The following is a 27,047-nucleotide window of genomic DNA, read 5'->3' on the forward strand; positions in this document are numbered from 1 at the left end:
CTTTCCTCTTCTCTCTGATCAGCCACGTTGCAGAGGCCCCTACATTTGTTACTGGTTTCTCTATGAAAATTGTTCTGTGAGCATAGAGCAGACAAGAAGACTGGTCACAGAGAAGGTAGAGAAGAGTGAAGAGTCGAAAGCATCTAATCTGATCTCTAGGAGGGTAAATCAAACTGACCTACCCTGAGTTAAAGTGAGTACAAGAATGGGTGGCCCCTAAGAACTCCCACACAGAGCTAGACCTACTATAGATAAATGAGGACTCAGGTTTTATGGTCTGGTTCCTCCAAGACTATGTTTCTGCATCCTGGGATTCTAGAACCTTGCCAGGGACATTCTGCCCTTGAGAAATGCCTCCTATAAGAAGAGGGAGGGGGCCCTCCATTGTGTTCTCATCACAGCTCTGAAGATTGAGCCTCTCTCTCCATTTTCTGCCTGTGCCCCAGAATGTGGCAGGTAGCAGAGTCTAGAAGGCAAGGACATGTCTAGTTCCAACTCAGATGGTAGCATCAGAAGAACAGATGACATCTGAAAGTGCTCTCCTCACTGATATATACACCAATGCAATGCAAATAACAATTCTAACATATATTTTTAGGAAACTGAACATGCTGATTATAATATATAAATAAATGGAAAGGGCCAACAATAGCCAAGACTCTCTTAAGAATTGGTAGGAACAATTTTCCTACTAAATATCAGAACTTATTATAAAAATTATAGTAATTAAGATAGTGTAGTACTGTGCAAGCATAGACAAATGGCATGGAAGAGAGTCCAGAAACAGACTCACAGTTGCTTTAAAACTAGAGTAGCATAGTAAAACAGTGGGGATAGGACAGTCTTTACAATAAATTTCTTCTGGTTCATTTGGATGATCTTGTGAACAAAACTTCAGCTAGATTCCTATCTCACACTACACTCAAAAATCAATTTCAGGTAGAACATAGAATTGTTCTGGTCATGCATGGCTATTGATCATTTGATATGTGCTATTAAGAGTAAAATTTGCAATTAGTATGAAAAAAACAATAAAATATCGCAATAATTTTTATATTGAAATGCTGAAATAATAATTTGGGTATATTGGGTTAAAGAACACATTTTAAATATTAATTTTATCTGTTTCTTTTTGCTCTTATAATTAGATACTAGAAATTTTTAAATTACATATGTAGCTTGCTTCATACTTTTTATTAAACAACACTGATCTAGAAGGTAATATAAGAAAATGTCTTCACAACATTAAATTAGGAAAAAACATGTTAAGAAGCATTTAGAATGCACTAACCAAACAAGGAAAGACTGACATATTCTACCACAATCAAATTTTAAAAAGACACTATTTAGTGTCCTTTAAGTTATCAAAAGACACTATTAAGAGACTAAAAGGTCAAGCCATAGAGGAAAAATAAATTTGCAGCACATATAACTCTAAAAGGACCTATGTCAATAATATATAAACTCCAACAAGCTGATAAAGGAAACAGCAATCCAAAAATAGGAATTCAAAAATAGGAAAAGATTTGGAGCAGACACTTCAAAAAAACAGGCTATCCAAATGACCAATAAACATACAAAATAAGAGTTGGTCAACCTCACTAGTCAATAGGAAAACGCATGTTAAAACCATAATGAGTTGCCACCACATACCCACCAGATGGCTATAATTAAACAGACTGACAATGTGCCGTAGTGGCTAAAATGTGCAGCAACAAGAACCCTAGTGGTAGAGTCCATCAGCTCCACCCCTTTGGAAAGCAGCTGGGTATCATCTACTAAAAGTGAACCATACGCATCCCCTATAAGCCAGAAATTCCACTCCTAAGTATATATCCAGCCAAGGGTTTGCACATGTGCACTGAGACATCTACAAAAATGTTCATGCAGCGTGATTTTTAATAGTCCTTCCTGAAACAACCCAGTGTCCATCAGTAGTAAAATGCATAAATCAATTGTGGTTTGGTCAGAAAAGGGAATACTACACAGTAATGAAAAGTAATGAAACCACAGCTCTATGCAACAGCATAAATGAATTTCTTTTCTTTTTTTATTATTACAGTTTATTGGGTTGACAATTGTTAGTAAAGTTACATAGATTTCATTTCAGGTGTACAATTCCGTAATACATCATCTATATCTCACATTGTGTGTTCACCACTGAGTCAGTTCTCCTTCCACCACCATATATTTGATCCCCTTTAGCCTCATCTCCCACCCCCCCACTAAACTATTGTCTGTGTCTATGAGTTTCATTTCTTCATTTGTTCTTCTTGTTCTTTTGTTATTGTCAGTTTTATATACCACATATCAGTGAAATCATATGATTCTCGACTTTTTCTGTCTGACTTGTTTCACTTAGCATTATAATCTCAAGATTCATCCATGTTGTCACAGATGGCACTATTTCATACTTTCTTATGGCAAAATAGTATTCCATTGTGTATATATACAACTTCTTTATCCAATCATCTATCGAAGGACACTTTGGTTGTTTCCATTCTTGGCTACTGTAAACAAAGCTGCAGTGAACATCAAAGCACATATATCTTTATGGATAAATGTTTGCAAATTTTTTTGGTAGATACCAAAGAGAGGAATTGCTGGGTCATATGGTAATTTGATTTTTAGGTGTCTGAGGAACCTCCACGCTGCCTTCCATAGCAGCTGCACCAATCTGAATTCCCACCAACAGTGTATGAGGGTTCCTTTTTCTCCATAGCCTCTCCAACACTTGTTATTATGTCTTGTTGATGATAGCCATTCTAACTGGTGTGAGGTGATATCTCATTGTGGTTTTTATTTGCATTTCTCTGATGATTGGTGATGTTGAGCTTTTTTTCATGTCTATTGGCCATTTGCATGTCCTCTTTGGAGAAATGTCTATTCAGGTCCTCTGCTCATTTTTTAATTGGATTGTTTGTTTTTGTTGTTGTTGTTGAGTTGTATGAGTTCCTTATATATTTTGGATATTAGCCTCTCATCGGAGGCACTGTTTGCAAAAACTCTTCTCCCATTCGGTTGGTTGCCTCTTTATTTTGTTGACACAGATGAATTTCACAAACATAATCTTGAGCAAAAGAAGTCAAACACAACAGCACACATACTGTTGATTCCATTTATAGAAAGTGAAACAACAGTTAAAGGATAATTTTGGTGTTAGAATACTGAGTACCTCTGAGGACAAAGGAGAAGGCAGTGTTTGGGAAGGAGCATGAGAGAGTCTTCTGGAGTGCAGTCAGTGTTCTATCTCGGCTTGTGTGATGGAAAAAAATATGTACAGTGTGATAAATCAGTGTGAACTATACAGTTTGGAGGACAGCACTTTTCTGTATATGTGTGATATTTCACAATAAAAAGATTTTGTTTTGTGTTTTAAATTTGAGTGTTTATCAAGACCCCCTTACTTGGAACTGTGAGTTCTGATAAGTTGCCGTGTCAGGGGGAAGATGCAAGGGTCTCCCCGGAAGAACCCAGCAGCTCTCCCCTTTTTCCATCCTTCCCCATCTGCAAAATGTAGAGAGGATAATATGGCTTTTTTCTTTTATTCGTTACTAATGGTTAACTGATATTGCCAAACATTAAACCAATTATGCATCTCTTTGACAAACCTCATTTCGTCATGATGTATTACTCTATTTATATACTTAAGTATTTATATTCTTAAGTATTATTTTCTAAATACTTAAGAATTTTTGCATCTGTGTTCATGAAGGTTATTTATTTTTAGTTTTCCTTTTTGTAATAATTTGTCAGATTTTAGCATCAATGTAATGCTGACCTCATAAAATGAGTTGGGAAATGTTCCCTCCACTTGTTTTCTGAAAGAATTTGTGTTAAGATTGGTATTTTCTTCACTATATGTTTGACAGAGTAACCAGAAGAGCCATCAGGGCCGGGAGGTTATATATTGGAGAATATTTTTCAATCAAAAATTCAACTTTTAAATAGAAATGAAGCATGGCAGATTTCCCCTTTTATGTCAGTTCTGGAATTTTATATCTTCACAGAAGTTATCATTTTGTCTAAATTGTCAAATTTATTGACAAAATTCATTTTAACATTTCCTTATCACCCACTTAATATCTGTATAATGTGCAGTAATGCCCCACTTTTATTCATTATTTTGGTTCTGTTCTGTCTCTGTCTCTGTCTCTCTCTCTCTCTTCTTGATTAGTCTAGCTAGAAGTTTATCCACGTTGTTGATATTTTCAGCAAACCAGGTTTGGCTTTATTAGTTTTATCTATTGCTTGCTTATTTTTCATGTGATTGATTTCTACTCTTGATTCTTTCTTTCTTTCTACTTATAATTTTTATTAAAGTTTGTCCTTTTTCTAGCTTCCTGAGGTAGAAGCCTAGTCCATCAATACTGTACTTTGGATCTAATACCAGTATTTAAAGCTTTAAAGTTCCTTTCTCCTCTTTTCCTCTTCCTGCTCCTTTCGTTTACTGCACCACAAATTCTCAGCTGCCTCACACTTCCTCAATCTATGTCTCCCCAATCACACAATATTACCACACTCAGCTTGTGTTCCCATTTCTTTATTTCAGAAAGTGTCTCCAAGTAGAAATTTAGGGCAATTGGAGGAATTATCTCCCTTGTTTCCCTTCTCTCAAGAAACCACAGACCACTGCTGCTTGTTATCCGATGTCTGAAAACAGTTGTTTCATGTATTTTTTGTCCAGTTGTCTGGGCAAGCCCAGTCCCAGTTACTCTATTGTACCTAAAAGTCTTGTGCTTTTTCCCCCATAGGAGCAGATGTGTTTTAATCCATTCATCCAGTAAATATTTTGGAGGCTCCAGACACCATGCACTGAAGAACAAGCCCTTTTGGTGGCCATAATGGAGGGAATGGACTCGGGCAGAAGGTAGACAGGTGTTGGGCCAGAGACCTGAAAGGCACTGGGTGCTCTGACTCAGGTGGCTTGAGCTGGGGCTACAGCCTCTGAAGCCTCAAATTTGTTCAAGATCCATTTTCTGCCTCCAGAAAGGTCTTGCTGCCTGCACTGCTCATGGTTCACAAGGGTGGCCCCTGGTATCCCTGGTGGGAGTGTTTCAGTCCCTCTCCTGGAGAGTGAAGCGCACACGGAGGCTTTTAACGAACACCTGTTTATAGGCTGCAAACGCCATGAGGGCAGGACTCTGCTTGTCTTGTTCAGTGGTACCCTCAGCACCAGCTGCGATGCCTGGCCCAGAAAGGTGGCCGGTTCATGTGCAGTGAATGCAGAATTAATCTACTTGTCCCTGCCCTGCAGCAAAAACAGAGGACACTATCGCAGCAAAAGCTATGATGACAAAGGTGGAATATCTGCCCGGGGAAAAGATATGACTTATTACAAAGTCACAGGAAATCTTTTTCAGATTATCTGCACCAAGAGAGAGGACTGGTGTGCCTAACTGTGTGGACAGGGAGTCTAGCTGACCTTGGTCCTGATGCTCACTAGGCTTTGGGTCCTGTGGGGGGTGGGGTGGGCTGTGACTTACCTTGTCTCGGGCCTCCTAGGGCAGACTCAGCCTAGAAGTCGTGTTTTTTTTTTCCACCCTATATTTTGCCTCCCCAATCTTCTTATCCAAATAGACATTAACTCTATACCATGTACAATTGGTCTTGTACCATATAGAGTTGGTCTGTTTGTTGTTTTAATTAATAGTATTGTATTATAAACTTTAGCCTCAACATAATTTTTACAGGTCTGTCCATATTGCTGTAGTACATCTAGTTTGTGGTTCTAATTACTGCAGAGTTGTCATGCCAGCAATGCATATCTGCTTATTTATTAAGATCATTGGTATGTTATAAAATAGTAGTAATTTTCTTCCTCATAAAAGTTTCATGCATTCCTTGTTAGGTTAATTCCTAAACAGTTCAGTTGGTTGCTAATGTGAACGGTATTTTATTTTCTATTATATTTTCTAGTTGATTTCCCTGTTATCTGGGTCTCTGCATTTGATCTTAATTGAGATGTAACCTAGAAATTTTAAGAAAAATCTAAAACCTCAGACACTGGATGAGAAACTGGAGCGCCTGGACTATTATGTTTTTCAGCTCTTCGGTATTTCTCAATACATAGTCTCAGAGTTTGGAAGCACACCGATGGCCTGGAATTACCCAAGGTAACAGACGCAGCCCTAGAGAATCACTGGGCTGGCTGGCCTGGGCTGGGATGGGCTGTGATATATTCAGAGTCCATATCGGGGCTCCTGGGAAACATAAGAATGTGGAGAGAAGAGGAAGCCACAGCGATTCCAGCCCTACTTCCTTCTGAGACTTGGCCTAACCCTAGCCCTGTGTGGAAGGAGGGCTGCTGGACCACTGAGCCCAGGCTGAAGAAAAATGTCAGTTGGCTGGAACAAATACAGTCTTGCTCGTTGTCCCAAAGCTAACAGTGTAGCTCCTTAGCAGAATGATGATTTTCTCAGTCTTCGGAGGGTAGTGACAACTTCAGGAGGCTATTTGAACCTTGCTAGGAAAATGGACCGTGGTTCACAACGACAAGCAACAAAGGCACTTCCCCAGCTCAGTTCAGTGTGTGATAAAATCTGTTTGTGTTTTCTGAATGTTGTAAGGGTTTATGTAATGATGCAGAAGAAAATCACAGTGCCAACTGATCAGACATAAAATCAGCCAGCATTTACCAAACACCTACATCTATCCGTATTGTGCCACGTACCGGTAATACAGAGATGGACCAGATATATTTCTTGTACTCAAGAAAATTAGATGTGAATACATTAGGCTAGTAAACTATTCTAGTAACTATAGATTTGGGGTAGAGCATAGCACAAAGAAAAACTGGACTAGGGGCTATAGAATCCAGAAAGGTTTTTGAAAGATTACATGTGAACTCATTATAAACACTGGGTGTGTGTTCCCCAGACAGACAATGTGGGAAAGAGCCTTCCAGGCCGAGGAACAGGAGCTACAGCAAGGAGACATGAAGTCGCTTGCCGGGCTCAGGAAACTGCAGACATGTTCACACAACTGGTATGTTCAACACCGTGTCCCCCCAGACTTAAACACATCCTGGGAACACACTGGGTCATGAATGAATGAATGTGTGTATGAATGAAGGACAGACGGACATAGTGGGGAAGCGCACAGGCTGTGGAGTCAGTGTTTAGGTGTTTACTAAAACCAGGATGGCTCCTTTCTTTATGCTAGGCCTACTTTGGGTTCTTTTTTAAAATAAACTATATTATATAAGGTATCTACAGTAGTCGAATTCATAGAAAGGAAAAGTAAAATGGTTGCCAGGAGCTGGAGTAGGGGAAAATGGGGAATTGTTATTTAATGGGTATGAAAAAGTTCTGGAGGTTGGTCTCACAAAATGTGCACACATTTAACACTATGGAACTGTGTACTTACGAATGGTCCAGATGGTAAATTTTTTATGGGTATTTTACCACAATTAAAATTTTAAAAAATAAACTATAAAGCCCCCCCAATTACTTAGATTAGGAAAGGGTTATTCTGTCTATATTATCACATGGGTGATATGGGCCAGAATGTCTTCTTAGATGTGAAACCTCTGCTGTTTTGTAAGATAGATACAGAGGGTTTTGATTCTGGGCAACTGCTTTAAAGCGGGAAACGGGTGTGTTTCATTTTTTTTTCTCCCTTGTAATTTTAATCAAAACATTGCTGATTCAGTCTTTTTAAATTTTTTCTTATAAGCACCAAATTTTAATACCTAAGTCGATTTGGGGGGGAAAGGAACACCATCAAAAACTTCCCTCCAGAACAAAACAAGGATGTTCATTCCTCCAACAATCAAACTCAAAGTCTAACAAAATAAAAACAAGAAAAGCCCACACAGAAAAAAAGTAATAAAATCACATTCTCGGGGCTCAGCGCATTTAGCAGCCTTCTCTGTACTGTCTCACTATCCTTCAGCTGACTTTCAAAAAAAAAATAGCATCCTAGCTCATCAAAATATACGTTTTCCATATGCTTTTTAAAATTAACAATAATAATTGCCTGACTCATTTCAGTGTCATGTGAATGGTCAGGAAGCCTATCTGCAGCACACAGGATGAGGGCATGATCTTCAAGGCTGAGCTTTCTTCCAGTGTAAAATACCCACAACTGCAAACATGGATGGACGCAAACCACTTCCTTGCAGAATTCCACAGGACAATATAGGCATCTGAGCTGCTCTTCATAGAGTGAAAGGGCTTCCGTCAAACTGGCACAGTTCCCCGTGTAAAATATTTCCCATCCTGCTTCAGTACTCTCATTGAGAGGCCAAGATTCAGTCTGAGAAACTCCCATGTGGAATCTTCTTCCGGAGATGTGGAGATTGGAACAGCTGTCAAATCATTGATCACATAATCAATCTCTCTACCTTCTTTGCCCTACCTCTTCAGTACAGGAGCATGGTTTTCTGTGAGAACCTGCTAGCAGCCTCCTGTAAGATTCTCCAAGACCTCGTCCAAGAACCTGTGTTCTGCTTTCTTAAAACTCTCAATATCTTCCAAACATAATTCAAAGTTTCTAACTGATCCTGAGGCTCCTTATTTGAATTCCTATACTTTGTCCCATTCACTAATATTGTACAGATTGTCAAAAATAGGTCATCATAAGTTTTTTGCATGTATTTCTTACATCCATCAATCACCATTTGGTCAATCTCTAGCACCGTGGCCATCTTTGGTTTCAGTTTGACTATTTCACATCGTATGTGCCCCATCTCTGCCTCCCACAATCAGTACATTTTTGCCAGTGTAATTCTCCCATTGCCCATGATGGCCTGGGCCCAATCACTCCTCATGAGATTAACAAACCCCTCAAGATGAGAATATGTCCACACTGCTTCCTACATGGAATTTTAAGGTTCTGATAAGGTGAGTCTTCATCATATACCACTTCAGCTGTCCTAATCAACCAGAAGGCCATCAGCAGTGGGCCAGAATCTGTCAATGGCCCCTCCTCAAACTAGGGGTGGTAATCACTGACCAGAGCTGTCCTGACTCAATTCTTTCATTCTTTCTTCCCTTTTGGTCAAAAGTCTGTCAGCTTTGGCTTGTGCATCACCACTATAACTCTGAAGGTCCAGTAATACCAATCCATGTGGGTAAATCCTCAAGTTGGCCAAGCCGCCATTTTTGTTGATGTAGGTCGCTAAACAGCCAGGGTCCGTCATCCCCTGCTCCTGGAAAATGGACCGCTGGCCTTTTAGAATGGTCTCGACATCAGATTGGGCACCCAGCATGAAGTCCAGCGTGCTGTTCTGTGCTGCGGCCATAGTGAAGCAGGGCCTGGCCTGGGAAAGCAGCCACGAGAGACCAAGGGGCCGCTGGGTGGGGCAGGCTGCGGTGGCCGTGAATGCCTAAAGTGCGAGAGGTTTCTGACTCTTTCCAAAATCTTTTTCAGGAAATGACTGGCCAAGGTGAGGTTCAATCAAGTCCATTACCGCCTGGGTTGGCCACTGGGCCCGAGTACTTTTCTGGCCGTATCCAGGGGCGGTCCTAGTAACCATACTGTCCTGAAAAGATGCGGAAGGTTAGTCCAGCGCCCCAAGGGGGCGGGGCATGGAATACGATTCTGGAAGTGGGGTATGGGAGGGCTGCAGTGAGGTCCGAGGGAGGAGGGTAACGTAGGACGCTGTTGCCTGGAGACCGCCAGGACTCCGTTGCCTGGAGACGGCCCTTGGCCCCCAACTCCGCAAGCGTAGAGAGGACTGTGAGAGAAAGCCCAGCCAGATCCAACAGGGCCAAAGCCATGGCCAGACACAAAAAGGAGGTGATGCAAGATGAGGTCCAACAGAACCAGATCTTGCGGGAATTGTACCTCAAAGAGCTACGAACCCAGAAACTCTACACGCAGTATCACGTGAATCCCCTGCGCAAGGGTGAGGGGCGCCGCGGGGTGGAAGAAGGGGAGAGGGGGGCGCTCGGAGAAGGAGGAACCTTCCAGGGTGCTGGATGGGGAGGCGGGGTTGGGGCAGAGCACAGGAGATGCCTTTTCTGACCTAGCCCCACTTCCTAGACTTCAGAAACTCCGACTTTTAGCGGAGGGGAGGGGGAGCGGCGAGCCGGGGGAGGTTGTCGCTGCACATCACATCAGATATATTAGATATATTCAAATGCACCCAGGTAGCAATTAAAATAGTTTTGTTATAAAAAAGTTGGAAGGCTTTTTATCATTTTGCTTTTGAAATAATTATATTTAGCAGGGTTTTATGTTTTGTTTCTGTTTTGGTTTGTTTTTCGTAAGCTAAAGTTTAGGGTTTTTTCAGGCTTCTAATATTGTCTTAGACCTCTGGAAAGTTCAGGGGTAATAGACTCAGGGCCCCCAGTATCCCCCTGATCAAATGGCCCTACCCTTCACTCACTCTTCACTGCACATTCCTTCAGGAGTTTCCTCTGGTCTTGCAACAGCAGCTCCTCCTGAATACCACCAAGGCTCAAATGGAGCTATCTAACATTTTTTGGCTCCCTTGTATATTTCAGGAGGCCAACGCTGTCCAAGAGAACATTCTGCAATGATGAAAATGTACTATATCTGTGTTGCTCAAAATGGTAGCCATTAGCCACATGTGGCTATTGAGCACTTGAAATGTGGCTAGTGTGTCTGAGGAATTAATTTCTAATTGTATTAAACTTTATTCAAATTCAAGTAGCCACATGTGGTTGATGGCCAATGAACTGGACAGTGCTACTCTAGACTGTGAGGTCCTTGAAGGCCTTAGTCCCTAGTGCCCAGCACATGTGACAGACACTGAGAAAATACTAAATGACGTCTGGCCTAAGGTTGGTCTTAGAGAAGGTAGGGAGATACTGTTTTAACGTGAACCTGTGATGCTGTTTTTCTCCAGTTCACATAATTAGCAGAAAGCCCATGTCTTGGCATGATCACCTGGAGGAACCTGCAGATGGTAAGTCCGGGGTTTTGAGAACACCACTGAGGCAGAGCACATAGAGGCAACTGGCTGGAGAGACCTGGCAGGGTAGTTACCTTGGGGCAAACATCAGTCCTCTGCTTCGGTCATCTGAGAACTGGACTCATAAGCTCAAAAGAGACTGACATATTCTACCATCCTGCCAGTTTATTAACTTACAAGCCAACAAAAATGTTCCTAATGGCCTTAACTTTCCATTTATTCATCCACCAAACATTTAGCTGTTACAAGCACATGTTCTGGAGTCATACTGAGTTCAAATCCTGGTTCTGCCACTCATAACTGTGTGACTTTGGGCAAGTACTTTAGACCTCTCTGAGCTTATCACTTAGGGTTGTTGTGCGATTAAACAAAATAATTAATGCAAGTGCTGAGGACAGTATGTGGTACTGGTGATCATGAAATGTTATTAATGTCATTTTCATTATTACTATGTGATAGTCGCTATGTGGGGTGGGGAATCTCATACCTTAGTGAAGCCTAGGACAGAGATGGCAACAGCATAGAAAACAGGTGCCTAAATCAGGTACTGAGTTCTGGGAGGTCTTAAAGGAGTTGGTAACAGGGTGAGGAGGAGTATGTCAGGTATAGAACTGTGGAAGGAAATTCCAAGGTCCATGGAAAGGCACAGGAATGAGAGAGACCATGGCCCTAGAACTGTCACTAGTTTGGCTTGTCTGAAATATACAGGGGGGTGAGGATCACGTGCGAGAATGAAGGAAGAGAGATTTGATGGAAAGCGTAATCCTTCCTGGCAAGCTTCTCTGCTTCCCCTCTACCTTCTTAGAGTAGAGGAAGGATGTGGGACACATCAGAGGATGGGGAAGGGGTGTGGCGTGGCGAGAGCGCACAGGATCGTTTGGCACAGTGCAGACAGACACGTGAATAGACTAATGGAGAGAGCACAACCAAAGAAAGTAAGGTCCTTATCTGCAGTGAAGACACCAGCCTAGCTAAAGGATAGGAGCTGGGGACTTGTAGAAATAAGGAAAATGACAGATGATGAAGTCTTGAAAGCCAGGCAGTAATTTATTACTAGCTCCCTTTTGTTAAGGATGAGCTCGGCTGGATGTCAGGCCCCTTTTCACTCTCTTATTCCATTGCCAGGCATCTTCCTGAGGTGGATATTTTCCTCCCATTTTACAGGAAAATACGAGCAAGTGAGGCCCAGTAAAGTTAAGCCACCTGACAAGCTGGTAGTGGAAGGTCCAGGAATGTCCAATTACAAAGCCCACTGTCAAATGGCTTCTCACAAATTGAGAACTGATAGTGGAGAAACTGACAATGTTTTCAGTCCTTAAGCTGTGGAGTTACAAATACACCTGGTGTTGGCAGCCAGACTTCTGTCTATACAGAAGGATTTGACCTCACTTTACAGCCCTCCTCCTCCTCTCTTGGCCACACTCGCTCAGGCCTCAGGGCCTTTGTTCTTGCCGCCCGTGGTGTGCTTCTCTGCCTCTTTCTCAGGGCTGGCTCCTGCTTGGCATCCGGACAGGCGGCCTCTCACCACCTTGTCTGAAGCAGCCAGCAGCCTCTGAATGCCCCTTTGCCTGCTCCCTTCTTCACAGCTCGCGTCAGTCTCCACCATCGGGTTTGATGTGCTGTGTCCCCTGTCCCTCCACATAGACCAGGAGCTCCAGAACAGGGACCGTGTCTGTCTTATCTGCTCTATCTTTAGGGCCCAGGACAGTGTCAGGCACAGAGTTTGGCTCAATAAGTATGTGTTGAATGATGAGAGGAGGAAGCAGACCCATGTTGTGAGGCCTAAGGAAGCCTCTGAGACCGGGTGCTCTGCCTCTAAGGAAGGATGTGGCCAGAGTTAAAAGCACAGAACCATTCAGGGTTCCCAAAGCCGGACTTCATAATACATGCCTGGTCTTCCAGACAGGTTTCTGAATATTATTCACCATGCTGCCCAGGGACCAAGGAAGAAATACCCAGAGACACAGACTGAGAGCCAAGAAATTGGATGGAATGCAGACCCCTTGGTAAGTGTGGCTCCTTAGGAAGCACAGAGGCAGTAGAGGTGGGGGCTGAGAGAGCAGGGTACGGACCAGACTGGCTGGGTTTGACCTCTGCCTACCACTTACGGTACTAGCTGTGTCATGTTGGGTAAGTGACTCAGTTTCCTCGGTGTAAAATGGAGATCTTACAGTACTTATTTCATAAGGTTGTTATGAGGCATAAATGAGGTAGAATTTAAAAGGTGATTAGAACAGCACATGGCACATAGGACCATGGAAGTGTTGATTAACAAAGGTAAATGATGCTGATGACAGACTGCCTTGTTTGCTCTACCAGTAGTGTGGTCTTCAGCAAGTCACTTACTCTCTCTCTTACCTGGAAACTGAGAATAATAGTAACAATATTCACCTCATGTGATGGGAAGGCCACCAGGAGCTGCAAGAAGCCTGGGAAATGGAACCTTTGGTGTGTCATCACCCTAGATGATATAGGGCCCTATTACTAAGAAATGCAGACTTCTGAATAGACAACTTGAAGAACTTCCTGCTGCTCTTGTCTTTTAACTCTGTTTATGTCTTTCACCACATAGAAGGTTTTCATTTTTAAGTAGTCATTTGCCACCATTTTCCATTATGGTTTCTGGGTTTTGCACCATTCTCAGGAAAACCTTCAACATCAAGAGTTACAAAACTTCTATTTCCCCTAAGTTGTTATGTTTCTTTAACACTTGGCTCTTAGACCATCTGCATGTTCTGTGGGTGATGTGAATTTGGAGACACTGTTCCTCAGTTGTATCAGAACTCACGTCATTGCCTCGCAGGCACCAGAATCTTGCATCCCCTGTATCTATCTCCACATGGACGGCTCCTGTCGCCACCTCCGGACCCCTAGACCATATACCTCGAGGACTCCTACTCATCCTTTGAGACAGCTCAGGAGTCACCTCTTCCAGAAAGTCCCATTAAGTGACTTCTGCCCCCCACCAGGCAGAGTTGGGCACTGCCCCCATCCTTCTATAGCCTCAGTGTTTCAAGGTAACAGGGTGACTCTGGAGCCAGACAGCGTGAGTTCAAATCCCTGCTCTACCACTTTCTGCTATGTGACCTAAATCTCTCAACCTCCATTTACTTACCTTAAAACGGGGATAATAATTTGGACACCTGAAGGTTTGTGGTGAGGATTAGCTGAGACAATGTATATAACCTACTAGGACAGTACCTAGCACATAGTAAGCGCTCAATAAACGTGTGCTACTATGATGTCATGAGGAACAATAGAAAGGGCATGTGGCCCCACCGACAACCATCACGTGCTGCTCCTGGCCCCTGGGCTTGATCCCAGTTCTCTTTGTCCACTAACTGCTCCCTGCCCACAAACTCCCAATACCCTGTCCTTCCCTTGTGTCTACTATGGAGACCTGACCTTCTCGCCCACTTACACAACTCTAGTCGGGCATGTGGCTCTGACAGGGGTACTGTATGCCGATAGGAATAAGTGGCTCAGTAAGCCAGGTTTTCCCAGTGAGGAGGAGATCTAACAGCTGCTCGTTTGCAACAGCTCCTCTTCAAACGTGAGGTATCACCACGGAGAGATGAGACTGCGGGAGACAGGGTGAGGGTTCCAGCGGAAGCCCTGCCATTTACACAAGGATAACTGAATCCAAGAGGGAGAGGTCGGGTTAGACAGCCGGGGAAGAGAGAAATGCTCAACAGGAAATGGTGTGCATGTAACTGGAGGTGAGTTGTGAAGAAAGGTAGGTGAAGGTGAAGATAAAAATCATCCAAGTTAGTGATTTAGCAACTCAGAAAAGTATTATGAAGCACAAATAATTTAACTCACTATTCTTCATTTTTTTAAAAAAAGGCCTGACTTCCATGAGTACAGGTGTGCATGTGCAAAGGTCCCATCTTTCACCAGCACAATTCATGGCAGGCTTACCACGCCGTGACAGGAAGGACAAGCCCTGCCCTGCTCAGACCCTCCTAGGCCTTGCAGATAACTGACTGCGTGGCCGCCAGATCAGTCATCACTATGGAGTTACAAAGGGTCTGCAGACACCAAGCCTGTTCATCACTATAACTGGGGACAATGCCATTAGATGGCGCTGTTGGCAGTCAAGTAAAAGCAAAAAAATGTTATATCCAGGTGTTGTACAACAACCCTAAAACGTAAATACACAGGAGTTTCAGTGATGTGGTTGGGGGCTGACGAGGCTTGATTCAGCACCAACTTAACTTAGGATTCCTGCCCCTGGCAGTACCTCACCCCAAACAGGCAGAGAACCCCCAACCCCAATACTGAGACACTGGGGAAACCACACACTATGAATACAGCTCAGCCTCTGGTCTAATAAAATGTGCTGAACGTGTGTCCTTTAAGTTAATTGCTTCTCTAAGGTTTATGTGTCAGACTGCTCACTCATACTCAGTTCTGTGTAACTACTTCACCACCTTTCTTCCTTCCTTCAACAAATATGTACTTGAGTACCTAGTGTGTGCTGGACACTGCTCTAGGTGCTGGAGCTAAGCAGTGACATAAACAGACACAGCACCTGCCCTCCTGGACCTTACATTCCAGTGGGGAAAGAGTCCATAGGCCTCCAACTTAGGCAGAGGACAGGGGTGGGCAGCAACTTTGCATAGGTTATTGTCATTCAGTCCTACGACTCTTTTGATGTCAATGTTGTCATCTTCATTTCACAAACAGGTTTAGCAAGGTAAAGCACCAGGGGTCACACATCAGCAGATTGGGCCTGATTCAAGCCCAGGTCCATCTGACTGCAAACCCAGGGCCTCCCCCTTCCCCACAGGCTTCTTTCTGATGCTTACACTCTCCTCTCTAGGTCAACCCAGCACGCGATGACCACAGGCTGAACCACTACAGGGTCCATCAAGACATCACTCTGTACAAGGCTAAAATGTGGAGCTTGGGAGAAGATGATCGCCACAAGTAGTTTCCAGCAGTGATGTCAACCTGTCTTTAATGCCCGAAGTGAGAGCTGCTCAGTAAAGATACTTTAAAGCCCAAACTTCTCCTATCCCGAGTCTTACATTTCTCCGTCCTGTCCAAAACCACTGGTTCAAATCCTCAATCACATAAACTAGTGGGAGAATTCCAGTAAGAGGGCAAACTGCGAACAATCGCTCCTTTGCCTTCCCAGACCTCAGTAAGGATAATAAGGGGATACAAAAGGTATGGACCCAAAACAGAGAGAATGGGAGAAAACCATTAGCAACCAAGAAAACTGAAGGCATACTTAGAAGTGGAAAGCTGATGGAAGAGGGCGGAGGAAGCCACAAAACGCAAGCCGAATGGGATACCTCTGATCCTGGAGCCCATGCCCCAGTCCTCCCAGGACTCTGAGACAGAGGGGCGGGAAGCAGGGAACTGAAAATGGACATTGGTAGGCGGTCTCCAGGGTGTCCCACTCCATACTTACCAGCAGCCAGGCATGTAATATTGCTGCATTGGAGGGCTATTCTTAGAGAAATGGGAAAAGCATAGGGCTCAGGGACACTAAATAAAACACAGGGACACTAAGGAATGAGGTGTGAGGTTGAAAACAACCAATAAAAACCTGGGAAGGCTGAACCCTTAACCTACACCTACATTGTATTTTCTCCCTGGGTTTGAAGCTGATGGAATCCTGTCTGGAAAAAAAAAAAAAAACAGCTCTAAAAAAACATCTGGACAAAGTACCATTTGAAGGTTCTATAAAAAGAGCCAGGAAACTTCCAGGATGGTGAACACATGGAGCTGTTGGGAGAGCGGTGCATGCCCAGGTTGGGCATAAAAGCTCCACGCACCCCCACCCCCCACCTCCAGTATCTTTTCCACATGGCTGTTCCTGAGTTATGCCTGGAAGGGTGAAGCCATATTCTGCTGAGATCATCTTGCTTTTGGAACCTGACAAGATCGAATGGAAGCCTACAAACCTGAGTGGCTGAGCCCCAGAGATAGTTTCATACAATATGATGATGGACTAATCATTAATGACTACATGGGAATCTAGAAATGTACCTATCTCTGCACTATTATAATCCTTTTGCCATAAGGATTCATGGCCAAAGACAGGAGGGTGACCTGTGATGTCACAGAGATACTTACCTTTTGTCCCCAGTTCCTGACACAGAGCTCCTGCATCATTTGCATTTCCCTAAGTGACAGTGGTGACAGGAGCATCTTTTATACTAACGAGGTGACTCTTGGCAGCCTCTAGATAGCCTCAGGATGGGGCTGTTCCCCAAAAGACGAAGCCTTCATTAGATACTCGGAACTTCCAGTCCCACCCCCCAATCTCTGGGGAGAGAAGAGGGGCTGAAGACCAATGGCCATGATTTAATCAATCCTGCAGATATACTTGAGTCCTCCATAAAAACCCCTCAACCACAGGGTCTGGAGAGCTTCCAGGGTGGTGAACACATTGAGGTAATGGGAGGGTGGTATGTCCAAAGCAGGCACGGAAGTCTGTGCCCCACACCCCTCCCATACCTTTAAATTTGTCACAATGTGTTAAGATTACTTGGCATAGTTTTAGCAAGCAAGTCATTTTCATGGTCCTACACTACATTGCAAAGTGAAGACTGACTGTAAATATTTTTTAGATAAGTTGAGTGTACAAAGTAAGCCTCCATTTTTTTGGTGATGTTGGGAAGGAGGTGAAAGCAGAAAAAGTCGGGTTGCTCTATTTAAAGGAACAGAGAAGCAGGGGCATAATGATCTCCATCAGAGCTAACTTTGGGATGAAAGAGGATCAGGAACCTAATCTATTGTCTAATTTATACTAGATCATAGACTCACCTCTCCGCATATCACATAATCCACTCTTTATGCTCTCCTCAAAATACCCTCATGATGAATTTTTAAAACTTAGTCAAATGATTAAACACCTTACTGTTAAATGCTTAAGAAAATGAAAAACAGTAACACTATTATTTATTTAGATTAAAACATTAAAAACTTTGAGAATCAAGTGTTTTATTTGTAAAACAAAAATCAAAAAACAAAACAGAGCTTGCTTGCTTTTTCTTGTACATGACATGGAGCAAGCATCGTGTTTCTATGCCTTGGCAAACTGTCTTAATCCTTTCGAAGTCTAGATTCGAGTAACAGATGTGCAGTGATCAATCACTGTCAGACTGTGAAATCATTATGCCTCTTCAATTTACTTAGTGATCTGAGGACTAAAGAGCTAGCAGCAAAGTTTCTACTTATACACAGTGTTGTTGAGAAACTGCTCTTACTTAACGGCACTTGAAAACAGACCCACGCGTATTGGAACAAAGCAAAGCACGAACAGCCGGTACTGGGGACAGGGAACTGCGAGGCTGTTACCTTTCAATGCACGGACATGTGAGATAACAATGCCCGCACCCTATTATACTTCATTTGAAGACTGAAATGGTAGAAGTGAGATAAATGAGTTCTATGGACTATACCTCTGAAATTAAGGAAAGTGACGCCATTTGTAAAACTTTGCTATACCAAAATAAAAAAGGAAGGAAGGGAGGGACATGGTTTTCAAACCTTTTAAAAGTACTTAGCATTAATAACTTACTTTTGGCCTTACAGTGTGAACTGCTGTTAACCTGTGTTCTACTGTCTGAAAACTCTCAATATCTTCCAAACATAATTCAAAGTTTCTAACTGATCCTGAGGCTCCTTATTTGAATTTCTATGTTTTGCCACATTCATTGTACAGATTGTCAAAAATAGGTCAAGGGGAAATCATTGGTCTTCTGAAAACGCAACTTCTTTACTCAGAATTTTGTTAACCGAAATTAGTTTACAAAAGCTAAATTCATTCTTTTGTACTAGAAAGTCTATATTAAAAAGGGAGACCAAAATGCATATACGGTGGGGTTTGAGGAATCACGAGGTAACAGAATGAAGGGAACACAATAAACCTTTTTTAAAAACCAAAACTATAATTCACATTCTGAGAGACATGATTGGGGACAGCATCTATAGAATACGAGTAAAACGATATGAAAGCGCCAAATGCCAGTCACTAGACCAGCAGGGAACATAAAATCATCTGAATAAGGAACAATTAGAGAAGAAAAAACTCTCGGGACACAAAGTGAAAAATGAAAGCTAAAATATATATTCAATAAAATGATTAGAAAAAAGAATCAAAGAAGTCTTTGGCCCAAAGTGTAACTTAAATACAAACACAAACTTAGAAGATCATCAGAAGAGGTTCAACATTTAACTAACAGAAATTCTAGAATTAGAACAAACAGGGGGGAAGTTATCAAATTAATCTTCCCAGAACCAAAGAGCTTGAATCTTTCCAAATACCCTAATCAAAGAACGAACACGGGAGCACACCAAGGTATGGCATCATGGAAGGTCAGATCACGGGGAGAAGAAAAGCTTCCAGAGAGAAGCCTCTCACTGGCAACATAGGAGGCTGTATAAGACAAAGCAGCATGCCTGCAACATTCTCGGGAAATTCATAGCTGCCAGATTAAAGGCAATTGCAGAAATGCAAAGAGACAAAAAATTCACCTCTCATCTTCCCATTCTTAGGGAGATACTAAAAAACGGTGTAGAGCAAAGGCTGGCATAAGCTAAGACAGAAAAATACGGGATCCAGGAAATATTAGGTTGGTGCAAAAGTAATTGTGGTTTAGGTTAAAAATTGCAAATACCGCAATTACCTTTGCACCAACCTAATAGTGGAGCCAACCTAGAAGGTATAGAAAAGAGACAGGGTGACATTTGTAGGACAGACCTTGGTTATAGCAGAAAAATTTTAAGATGGATAAAATGATGAAACATCTAACGATATAGAAGGAAAATTTTATACAGAAAAACATAAGGTAATAATTAACTCAAAGAAAAACCAAAAATTGTATTAAACAGGAAGAATTATCATAGTTCATGTAGCTCTCCAGTGATTGGTATTTAAACAATCATGATGATATAACACTGGTTACTGATTTACCCAAAGTCGTGATATTAACTGGCGGGACGGGGAAGAGGAATTGATGAGCGTGTTAAATCTTCATCTACTATAAAAGGAAGGGAATTTGGGCTCAATGTCTAAATAATTATCAATAAATAGAAGTATTATTTAATATGTAAAAGTAACTTCTAAATCTGTCTTAACTGAATTTTCACCCAAGAGTATGTTTCTTTGATAATTTTTTAGTTTATTGAATAATTTTTTTTTTTTTTAACAAAAAGAAACCAACCTAAGGGATCCAATTGTATTGTGAAATCCCAATTCTTCATTCCTTTTTCTTGGTTCTATGCACACAAAGATGTTGCTTAGTGTGTTCTACTCTTCATTTTCTCTCTTGTCCGTTTTCCAGGTCTCTTCTACAGAAAAAGAAATACCACATGTGGTCACATAGCAGCTCGGCTTTCTGCCCCAGGGTCAGGATACAAAGGGAAAGAAAGAGAGTGGGCAGGTGGTGTGGGCCTGGCTCTGGGACTCACATTTGATCCTTTCTTGCCAGGCCTCTTGAGGCCCTTGCCATGAGCTGTCTTGGCCCGGAAGCTGGATACATCATCATAGCTGTCGCGAGTGTTCCACTTGGAGCCTTTCTTCTTTCCACCAAAACCAAACTTCTGGTTTTTATAGCGCCGTTTGGCATTGGGACTGGAAAAAAGCAGTCTTACGGGTTACCCACAGCATTGCAAATTCTGACGAACCTCATAGCCCAACAATACCCTAGAGTATTCTGTCTATAAGTAGATACCACTGTTACCCAAAAGTTCATCCTTGGCCTTACATTCCTACTTAACAAATTCCCCAGGCAAGCTCATCTATTTATAGTTTTAACCACTAAAGCAGGAAAACAAAGCAAGAACCAGGAAAGGATCCACATACAATTTGTGGCTCACCAGTTATCTTTGGAAAGCTTTCTATTTTAACTAAACCTTCCTAAATCATCCACAGTTGTTTCTAGTCCTTTCAGGGATATATGCATGCATTTAATATTCAAATGTAATAAATCTTAAAACTGGCCATCCCACAGGAATCTCAAATTCAGCATTCCAAAACCACATGTTGTCTCCCTTCCTAGCCTGGTTTCACTTCCTACAGACATGCCCTAGCCACTGGACTAGAAACCTGGGAGTCAGCCTTGATTCTTATCTTTCACTTTCTACACTCAATCCAATTACTGAGTCCTGCTAATTTAACCTCTTGAATACTCGTTCAAGCCATTTTCTGTTCTCTACTTCCATGACTACTTTCAGGTCATCATCAATGCTTATATGTACTTTTTTAATAGTCCCTTAATCAATTTCTCTGTCTCCCTCAAGTCTATCATCTACACAAGAACCACTGCAATATGAATATGACCTGCTCATTATTTTGAGTAAAGCCCATCAGTGTCTTCCCACTGTCTACTGGATAAAGCCCAAGCTTCTCAACTAGGCAAACAGTTTGCCTCTGTGACTGGGCCCAGACCCCCCTCCAAATCCCCCTTGCCACTCCTTGCCTCACACTGTATTCCCAGTGATACCAAATGCTTGCTGTTCCTCACATACAAACCTACTGTTCTCATCTCTAAGCTTTTGCTCATTTATGTTCTTTCGTCTTCCCAAAACTTGTGTCTCTCCTATTCTCCTAGTTACTTCTTATTCATCCTTCAGGCTAAGCTCAGGTGGGTCCCTTCTCCAGGAAGCCAACCCCAGACCTGCTCCCCGGACCATGTCAGATATTTCTACAATGCGTATCCTACTACTCCCTAAACGACTCATCATAGCATTTACTACATACATTACACAGAAATGGTTATTACAGGCCTGGTGTCCAGGAATGCACACTGGTGAACTAAAAAGCACAATTGTAATAGTCAACATTATCCCTTTGAATCTTCATAATGCTATGAGGCACATACTATTTTCTTATTTTCATAGATGAAGAAATTAACATTGAAAAAGGTAAAGTAACTTGTTCAAAGCTACCCTACCAGTGACTGCTTGAGTCCAGATCTGAACCCGAGGTCTGGAATCTTACACATCACACTGTGAGGTAAGGAATTCACTTTGACTAAGCATTCACTTAAAATGTTTGAATCCTTAAATCACCTCCCTTTAATCTTCAAAGACTGATATGGCTAACGCCACCCATCACAGACTCCTGAAGGTCTCGGCCACAGGCAGCAGCTACACTTTCTCCATTCTGAGGCCACTCGTGGGGCAGTCCCTGCCATACTTGTGAACTGCAGGCCCAGGACACACCACAAAACAAAACAAAATCAAACACTTAATACCCCTTCTTCGTCTGCTGGCCTTTAGCTCCTTCCTTCGAGCCCCGTGCCAAAGGTTTCTGATCTCCGTCAAGGAAATCCAGTTTATCAGAGAAGCCTGCGAGTGAAGAAGTACTTCGATCAGCACCATCACATTTTATAAAAAGCTTAAACATCAAAAGAAGCTTGTTGTTTGCCGAACTGATTGTAAGAGGCACATCTTGCTTCCCATCCCGTCCCCAAACCTTAGGCCCAATAGTTCCACATCAATCCAGGCTCCAGGGCACGAGGTGTCACAATTAGCAGGCAGCCTGCTCCCCTACATCTTCAGGAGAGACATACTGACCTTTCTGGTATTTCTTAATGGCATTCATCATGTGTGTTTTCTCCCGCTGCCTCTTCTGAAGTACCTCTGTTTGCACCTGGGACATGGGCACAGGACTGTCACAGCCATTCCAAACCATCACTGCAAATGTATACATTCTCCCAGTGACAACACTGTGATAACATCACCACCGCTGAACGTGTACTGTGTGCCCAAACTATGTTAAGGCTCTAAGTACATTCTCGGTTTAGCTTTTCAACAATCCAGTGACGTAAAAATTCTTATCACCAACCCACGAAAAACAGAAACAGAGAGGTTAAGTAACTTGCCCGAGTCACACAGCGGGAAAGTGCAGAGCTGAGATTCACACTCAGGCAGTCTGCACTCTTCCTCCATTACACAATCCTACCTACAAAACTGTAGCAAATCATGTTTAAGTGCACATCCACTTCTCCCCATTAATTTTATTTGGGCATGTTAAATATCTAACCTACAGTTACTAGGCATGAAAGTCCTAACAGAAAACAACAATCTCCCTGAAAAACAAAAAAGCTTTCAGGACAAAAGGAGACGCTTTTCCTCTAGGTCAGTGTTCCTCAGTCTCCACACTACTGACACTTTAAACAGGACGACTCTCTGTTGAGCGGGGAACAGCCTGTCCTGTGCATTGTAGGATATTTCGCAGCCTCTCTGCCTGCCCCCTGCTCACTAGATGCCAGGAGCACACTCCCCACCAAAATGTGGCAACCAAAAATGTTTCCAGACATTGCCAAATTTCCCTGGGAAGCCAAATCACCCCTAGCTGAGAGCCACTGCCCTGAGGTTTCCTCAGATTAGAAACAGTGAGCTCATAGACTTGACTAAATGGATCTGTTTCAGACAAGTTGTGAATCCAATTGCCCTGCCTTTGAGTTGATCTCAGTCACACGACCAGATCAATCCAGCAAGTCCACAGCTGCCTGTATGCAGAGGACAGGAGGCCAGCTATTCATACTCCGCTGAATCCCTCAGTGAAATGACTCCAAATGAGGAAGCAACTCAGCACGCAGGATCACAGTGCTTATGTCCCAAACGTCGACAAAGTCTCAACACCCATGCTGATCCTCCTCACAAACATTTCTTCCCACAACCCTAACTTTAATTCCTGTCATCTTCCTTCTTAGGTGACCAGGCAATAAGGAAGAAAAACCACGAAAAGTTTCATGGTATGCTGCTCTGATTTTACATTAGAACTCAATCATAGTTCTAACACACAGGTGCCATTTTTTTCCAGATTGGATGACAATCAATAACATGATTCCTTTAAGGACTTTATAATCAGCTAGGCCAGTGATTCTCAACAGTATGCATGTTGGAATCATCTGAGAAGCCTTTGGGGGACTGGAAGAAAACATGCATGGATTCCCAGAGATTCTTCTGAAGCCTAGAAATCTGTCTTGAAAAATATCCCCGGTTGATTCTGCTGTGAGATTAGGTTTGGAAACCTCCGATCTGGACCCAACTCTTCACTGAATAGAGGTGCAAACTGAAGCCCCGAGAGGTGAATGACTCTCCTGCAGTTAACACACTATTCCTGGTGACACACTGGCATCAAGAAGAGAATGAGTTCATGAATACTAGAGCACACACACCCCACTATGAAATAATAAGCACATGACTGAACACATACAGGGCATGGAACAAATCAGACCACGCAATCTGGCCTGAAAAACACACTCGGCCTCATCCTATCCCCTGCACACTTTCCTTCTCACCTTCTTTCCGTATTTCCTAAGTGCTCGCAATTGCTTAGCCTTTTCAGACTTCTCCATGGCGGCCTGTTTAGCTTGCAGTTTCTGTCGAATCTAAAACACAAAATGTTGTCAGCTTGTTAATTGAATCTGAGATGACCACTAGTTAGGGCACACTGGAGCAGAAAACAGATATTCCCAGTGCTGCAAACTGTGGAGCTCAAAGGAACCTTGATTATCACCTATTCCAAGTCCTGTGTTTTACACCTGAGGCTAATGAGGCCCAAAGGCTCAGCACTCTGTCCAAGATCCCAAACGTAGCAGCGGTGGAGCTAGAACCTGCAAGCAAACTTCCCATTCCCACTGTGCTATTTGTTCCATTATACAAAACTGCTTGCAATTTTGCCAAGAGAAATTAACTTCTCCCCATCCCTACTGTCCCCTTCTCCAATATACCACATACACATTAAAAACTCCAACAGATATTGGGCACTTCGCCTTTTCCATCAAACATACACATTTCAGTTCAAGGATGAACAGTTGTCAGTGTGAATGTACAGAGATGTGTCTGGGCCCATCTCTAGATTAGCTTCCCTAAGTACCGCCAAGATAAGAGCTCCCTAAAATCCAGCTTATGACCCAAGAGAACTATGTCAATACATCTTGGATTAGATTTTGGCAATTCTCTTCCTCCCAAAGTTAAACGAGGACCAAGCTGTACCTAACCCTAAATTATACTACATCTCAGCCATACATTATTCCCTCATTTTACCAAAGAGAAAACTGAAGCCCAGAGAAAATGAATTGTCTACAAGTTGTAGCACTGCCCACTGGTAATGGCAGGACAAGAACTGTGTTTTTTCTATACAACATGCCATGATCATGGCAGCTAGGAAATGCAAAAGGCCATGTTTACCTTGGGGACCACACTTCCAGTTCTTTTCCTCCCCTTAACTGTTTCGTTTTTTTGCTTTTTAAAAAAAATTTTATTAAAGAAGGTCCACCACATAGTATTTCAGCCGCCCCATCTTAATTATTTAAATTAGGAAAAAGTCACCCTTACATTTATCTAATTGGTGGTGATTGTCATGAGTGTGAAGTAGACAACAGAGGTGATAATTGTCCTTTGACAACTGGTTCCCTATTATTAGGCTTAGTTTTTTAAACAGTACAGAAGGTAAGCCAGCTGAATATACTTAAGTACAACACCTTGGCTTTCCAGAAAAAAAACCTTCCCTGTTTCTTACCTTCTGCATCTGCTGATCAGACTTGGCCATCTCTGCAAAATAATCAGTGGGCCGCTTGGTAGGGACTTTGAGCTGATGGAGGCGGGGTAATACTGCAAGCACTGCGGCCTGGGCCTGACGGTAGCTGAGGATGTAGGACAAAGTGTGAAATAAGCTAAGAGGCCTTACATTCCTTCTCACTGCTTCTCATGAGTTATCCAAGGTCAGAAAGACTCTCAACATCTGACCTCCACCAGCAAGAACAAACACACAAACAAAAACACACAAATAAAAACCTCATTAACTTGGTATATAAGTTAATCTTGGAAAAATTTAACCTCATTTAAACCTCATTAACTTGGTATCTAAGTTAATCTTGGAAAAATTTAACTGTACACTCTTTTAAAAAGGTAGGGTGATGGGAAGTACTGCTGAAAATAAATGAATAGTTTAAGAGAATCACCACTCTAAAAGTACCCACTAACTTACAAAACTAATGCCAATTATGAATTATTAGGCAGTCGCTAAAAATGTCTATATAAGAAACTTCCATAAGCAAATTTTTGTTCTAATAATTGAATGTACAAAAAACTTTAGCTCTTTTTAGTCCAAAGAGGCCTCCCACCCTGATCCCAGGCTTGTGATAACTTCTGAGGAGTCCGGGCTCCCCACTTTCCTTCTCTCCTCCCTCTCTAGCATAGGGACCGACAACTTCTCCCACATTTGAAAACAAACATACAAGCTCATCTCCCGCTGGAAGTCATTTTCTGGATCAACAGCTTTCTGATCCTTGTCCTGAGGTGGTGACTGGGGTCCACTGATTTCTGGCACCGGACCGAGGGTGACATCAAGCCTTTCAACCCATTCCAGATCCCGTTTGAATTCAGCCAAACACTGTTTCAGGCCATTCTAAGAAATTCAGAGAGGGTGACATCAAGCCTTTCAACCCATTCCAGATCCCGTTTGAATTCAGCCAAACACTGCTTCAGGCCATTCTAAGAAATTCAGACACTGAGCTCCTAAGAAGGGAACCCTGAATATGTCTCTCTCAAGCCCAGGGTGCTAGGCGAACCGACAAAGTGCTATCCCCCAATACCCTGACAGGTAACTGACCCTCTTGACAATACGCACGCAGTGTCCTTTCTGGGACAAGAACTCAGTCACCCAAGCACATTTCGTTGTGCTCATCTCACGTCCGAGTACCCCCCTCCGCCAAGCGCCCGAGCTCACCACGTCGTTCACTGCCTTCTTCGGCCCCTCTAGCACGACATTGAGGCCTGGCTTCAGGAGACCTCGGGAAAAGGCATCCTGCAACTGCAGGACATAATCGGCGATAGGTACCAGGGGAGTAAGGACCTCTCCCCGCGTCCAGCCACGCGAGCTCGGCTGACACCTACCTCTTTGTCCGTGACAAGAGAATCATCAGAATCTGAGTCCGAACCTGAGAGCGGAGGAGTGTCCATCTGGCTGCGCGCACGTCCAACACGTCCCTGGGGAAGCGGAGTAGGCCGAGGCCCGCGCGGTTGGAAAGGGCACCTCTCGCTGCAGCCGCCGCTCTTCAGTCCTCTACCTTCCCGCCGCGGCTCCACGTGGAACCGAACCGCTCCACAGCCAACAACTCACTACTGCTGCGGGACTTCTTGATCTGGACTTCCGCTTCCGGGCCCAGACACACTTCCGGTTTTC

General features: G+C 42.9%; 2 protein-coding genes and 1 pseudogene across 2 annotated transcripts; 1 reads left to right on the forward strand and 2 right to left on the reverse strand.

Annotated features, from left to right (window-relative positions):
• Positions 1-8,050: 8,050 nt before the first annotated feature.
• Positions 8,051-9,559, reverse strand: LOC117027303 (spermine synthase-like; annotated as a pseudogene).
• Positions 9,560-9,591: 32 nt separating this feature from the next.
• CFAP144 (cilia and flagella associated protein 144) lies at positions 9,592-15,885 on the forward strand. The gene is made up of 4 exons (XM_033114904.1): positions 9,592-9,853; positions 10,820-10,879; positions 12,788-12,891; positions 15,711-15,885. The coding sequence occupies exons 1-4, from the start codon at positions 9,724-9,726 to the stop codon at positions 15,819-15,821; spliced, it is 405 nt and encodes a 134-aa protein (XP_032970795.1). The 5' UTR covers positions 9,592-9,723; the 3' UTR covers positions 15,822-15,885.
• A 4,125-nt stretch (positions 15,886-20,010) lies between these two features.
• On the reverse strand, positions 20,011-26,997 carry EBNA1BP2 (EBNA1 binding protein 2). Its single transcript, XM_033115326.1, has 9 exons — positions 26,759-26,997; positions 26,592-26,675; positions 26,101-26,270; positions 25,383-25,506; positions 24,160-24,249; positions 22,427-22,502; positions 22,105-22,198; positions 20,318-20,480; positions 20,011-20,197 (listed from the first exon to the last, which is right to left on the reverse strand). The coding sequence occupies exons 1-9, from the start codon at positions 26,822-26,824 to the stop codon at positions 20,147-20,149; spliced, it is 918 nt and encodes a 305-aa protein (XP_032971217.1). The 5' UTR covers positions 26,825-26,997; the 3' UTR covers positions 20,011-20,146.
• Between the last annotated feature and the right edge of the window lie 50 nt (positions 26,998-27,047).

The sequence above is a fragment of the Rhinolophus ferrumequinum genome, chromosome 9, assembly GCF_004115265.2.
Source record: "Rhinolophus ferrumequinum isolate MPI-CBG mRhiFer1 chromosome 9, mRhiFer1_v1.p, whole genome shotgun sequence".
Classification (NCBI taxonomy): Eukaryota; Metazoa; Chordata; class Mammalia; order Chiroptera; family Rhinolophidae; genus Rhinolophus; species Rhinolophus ferrumequinum.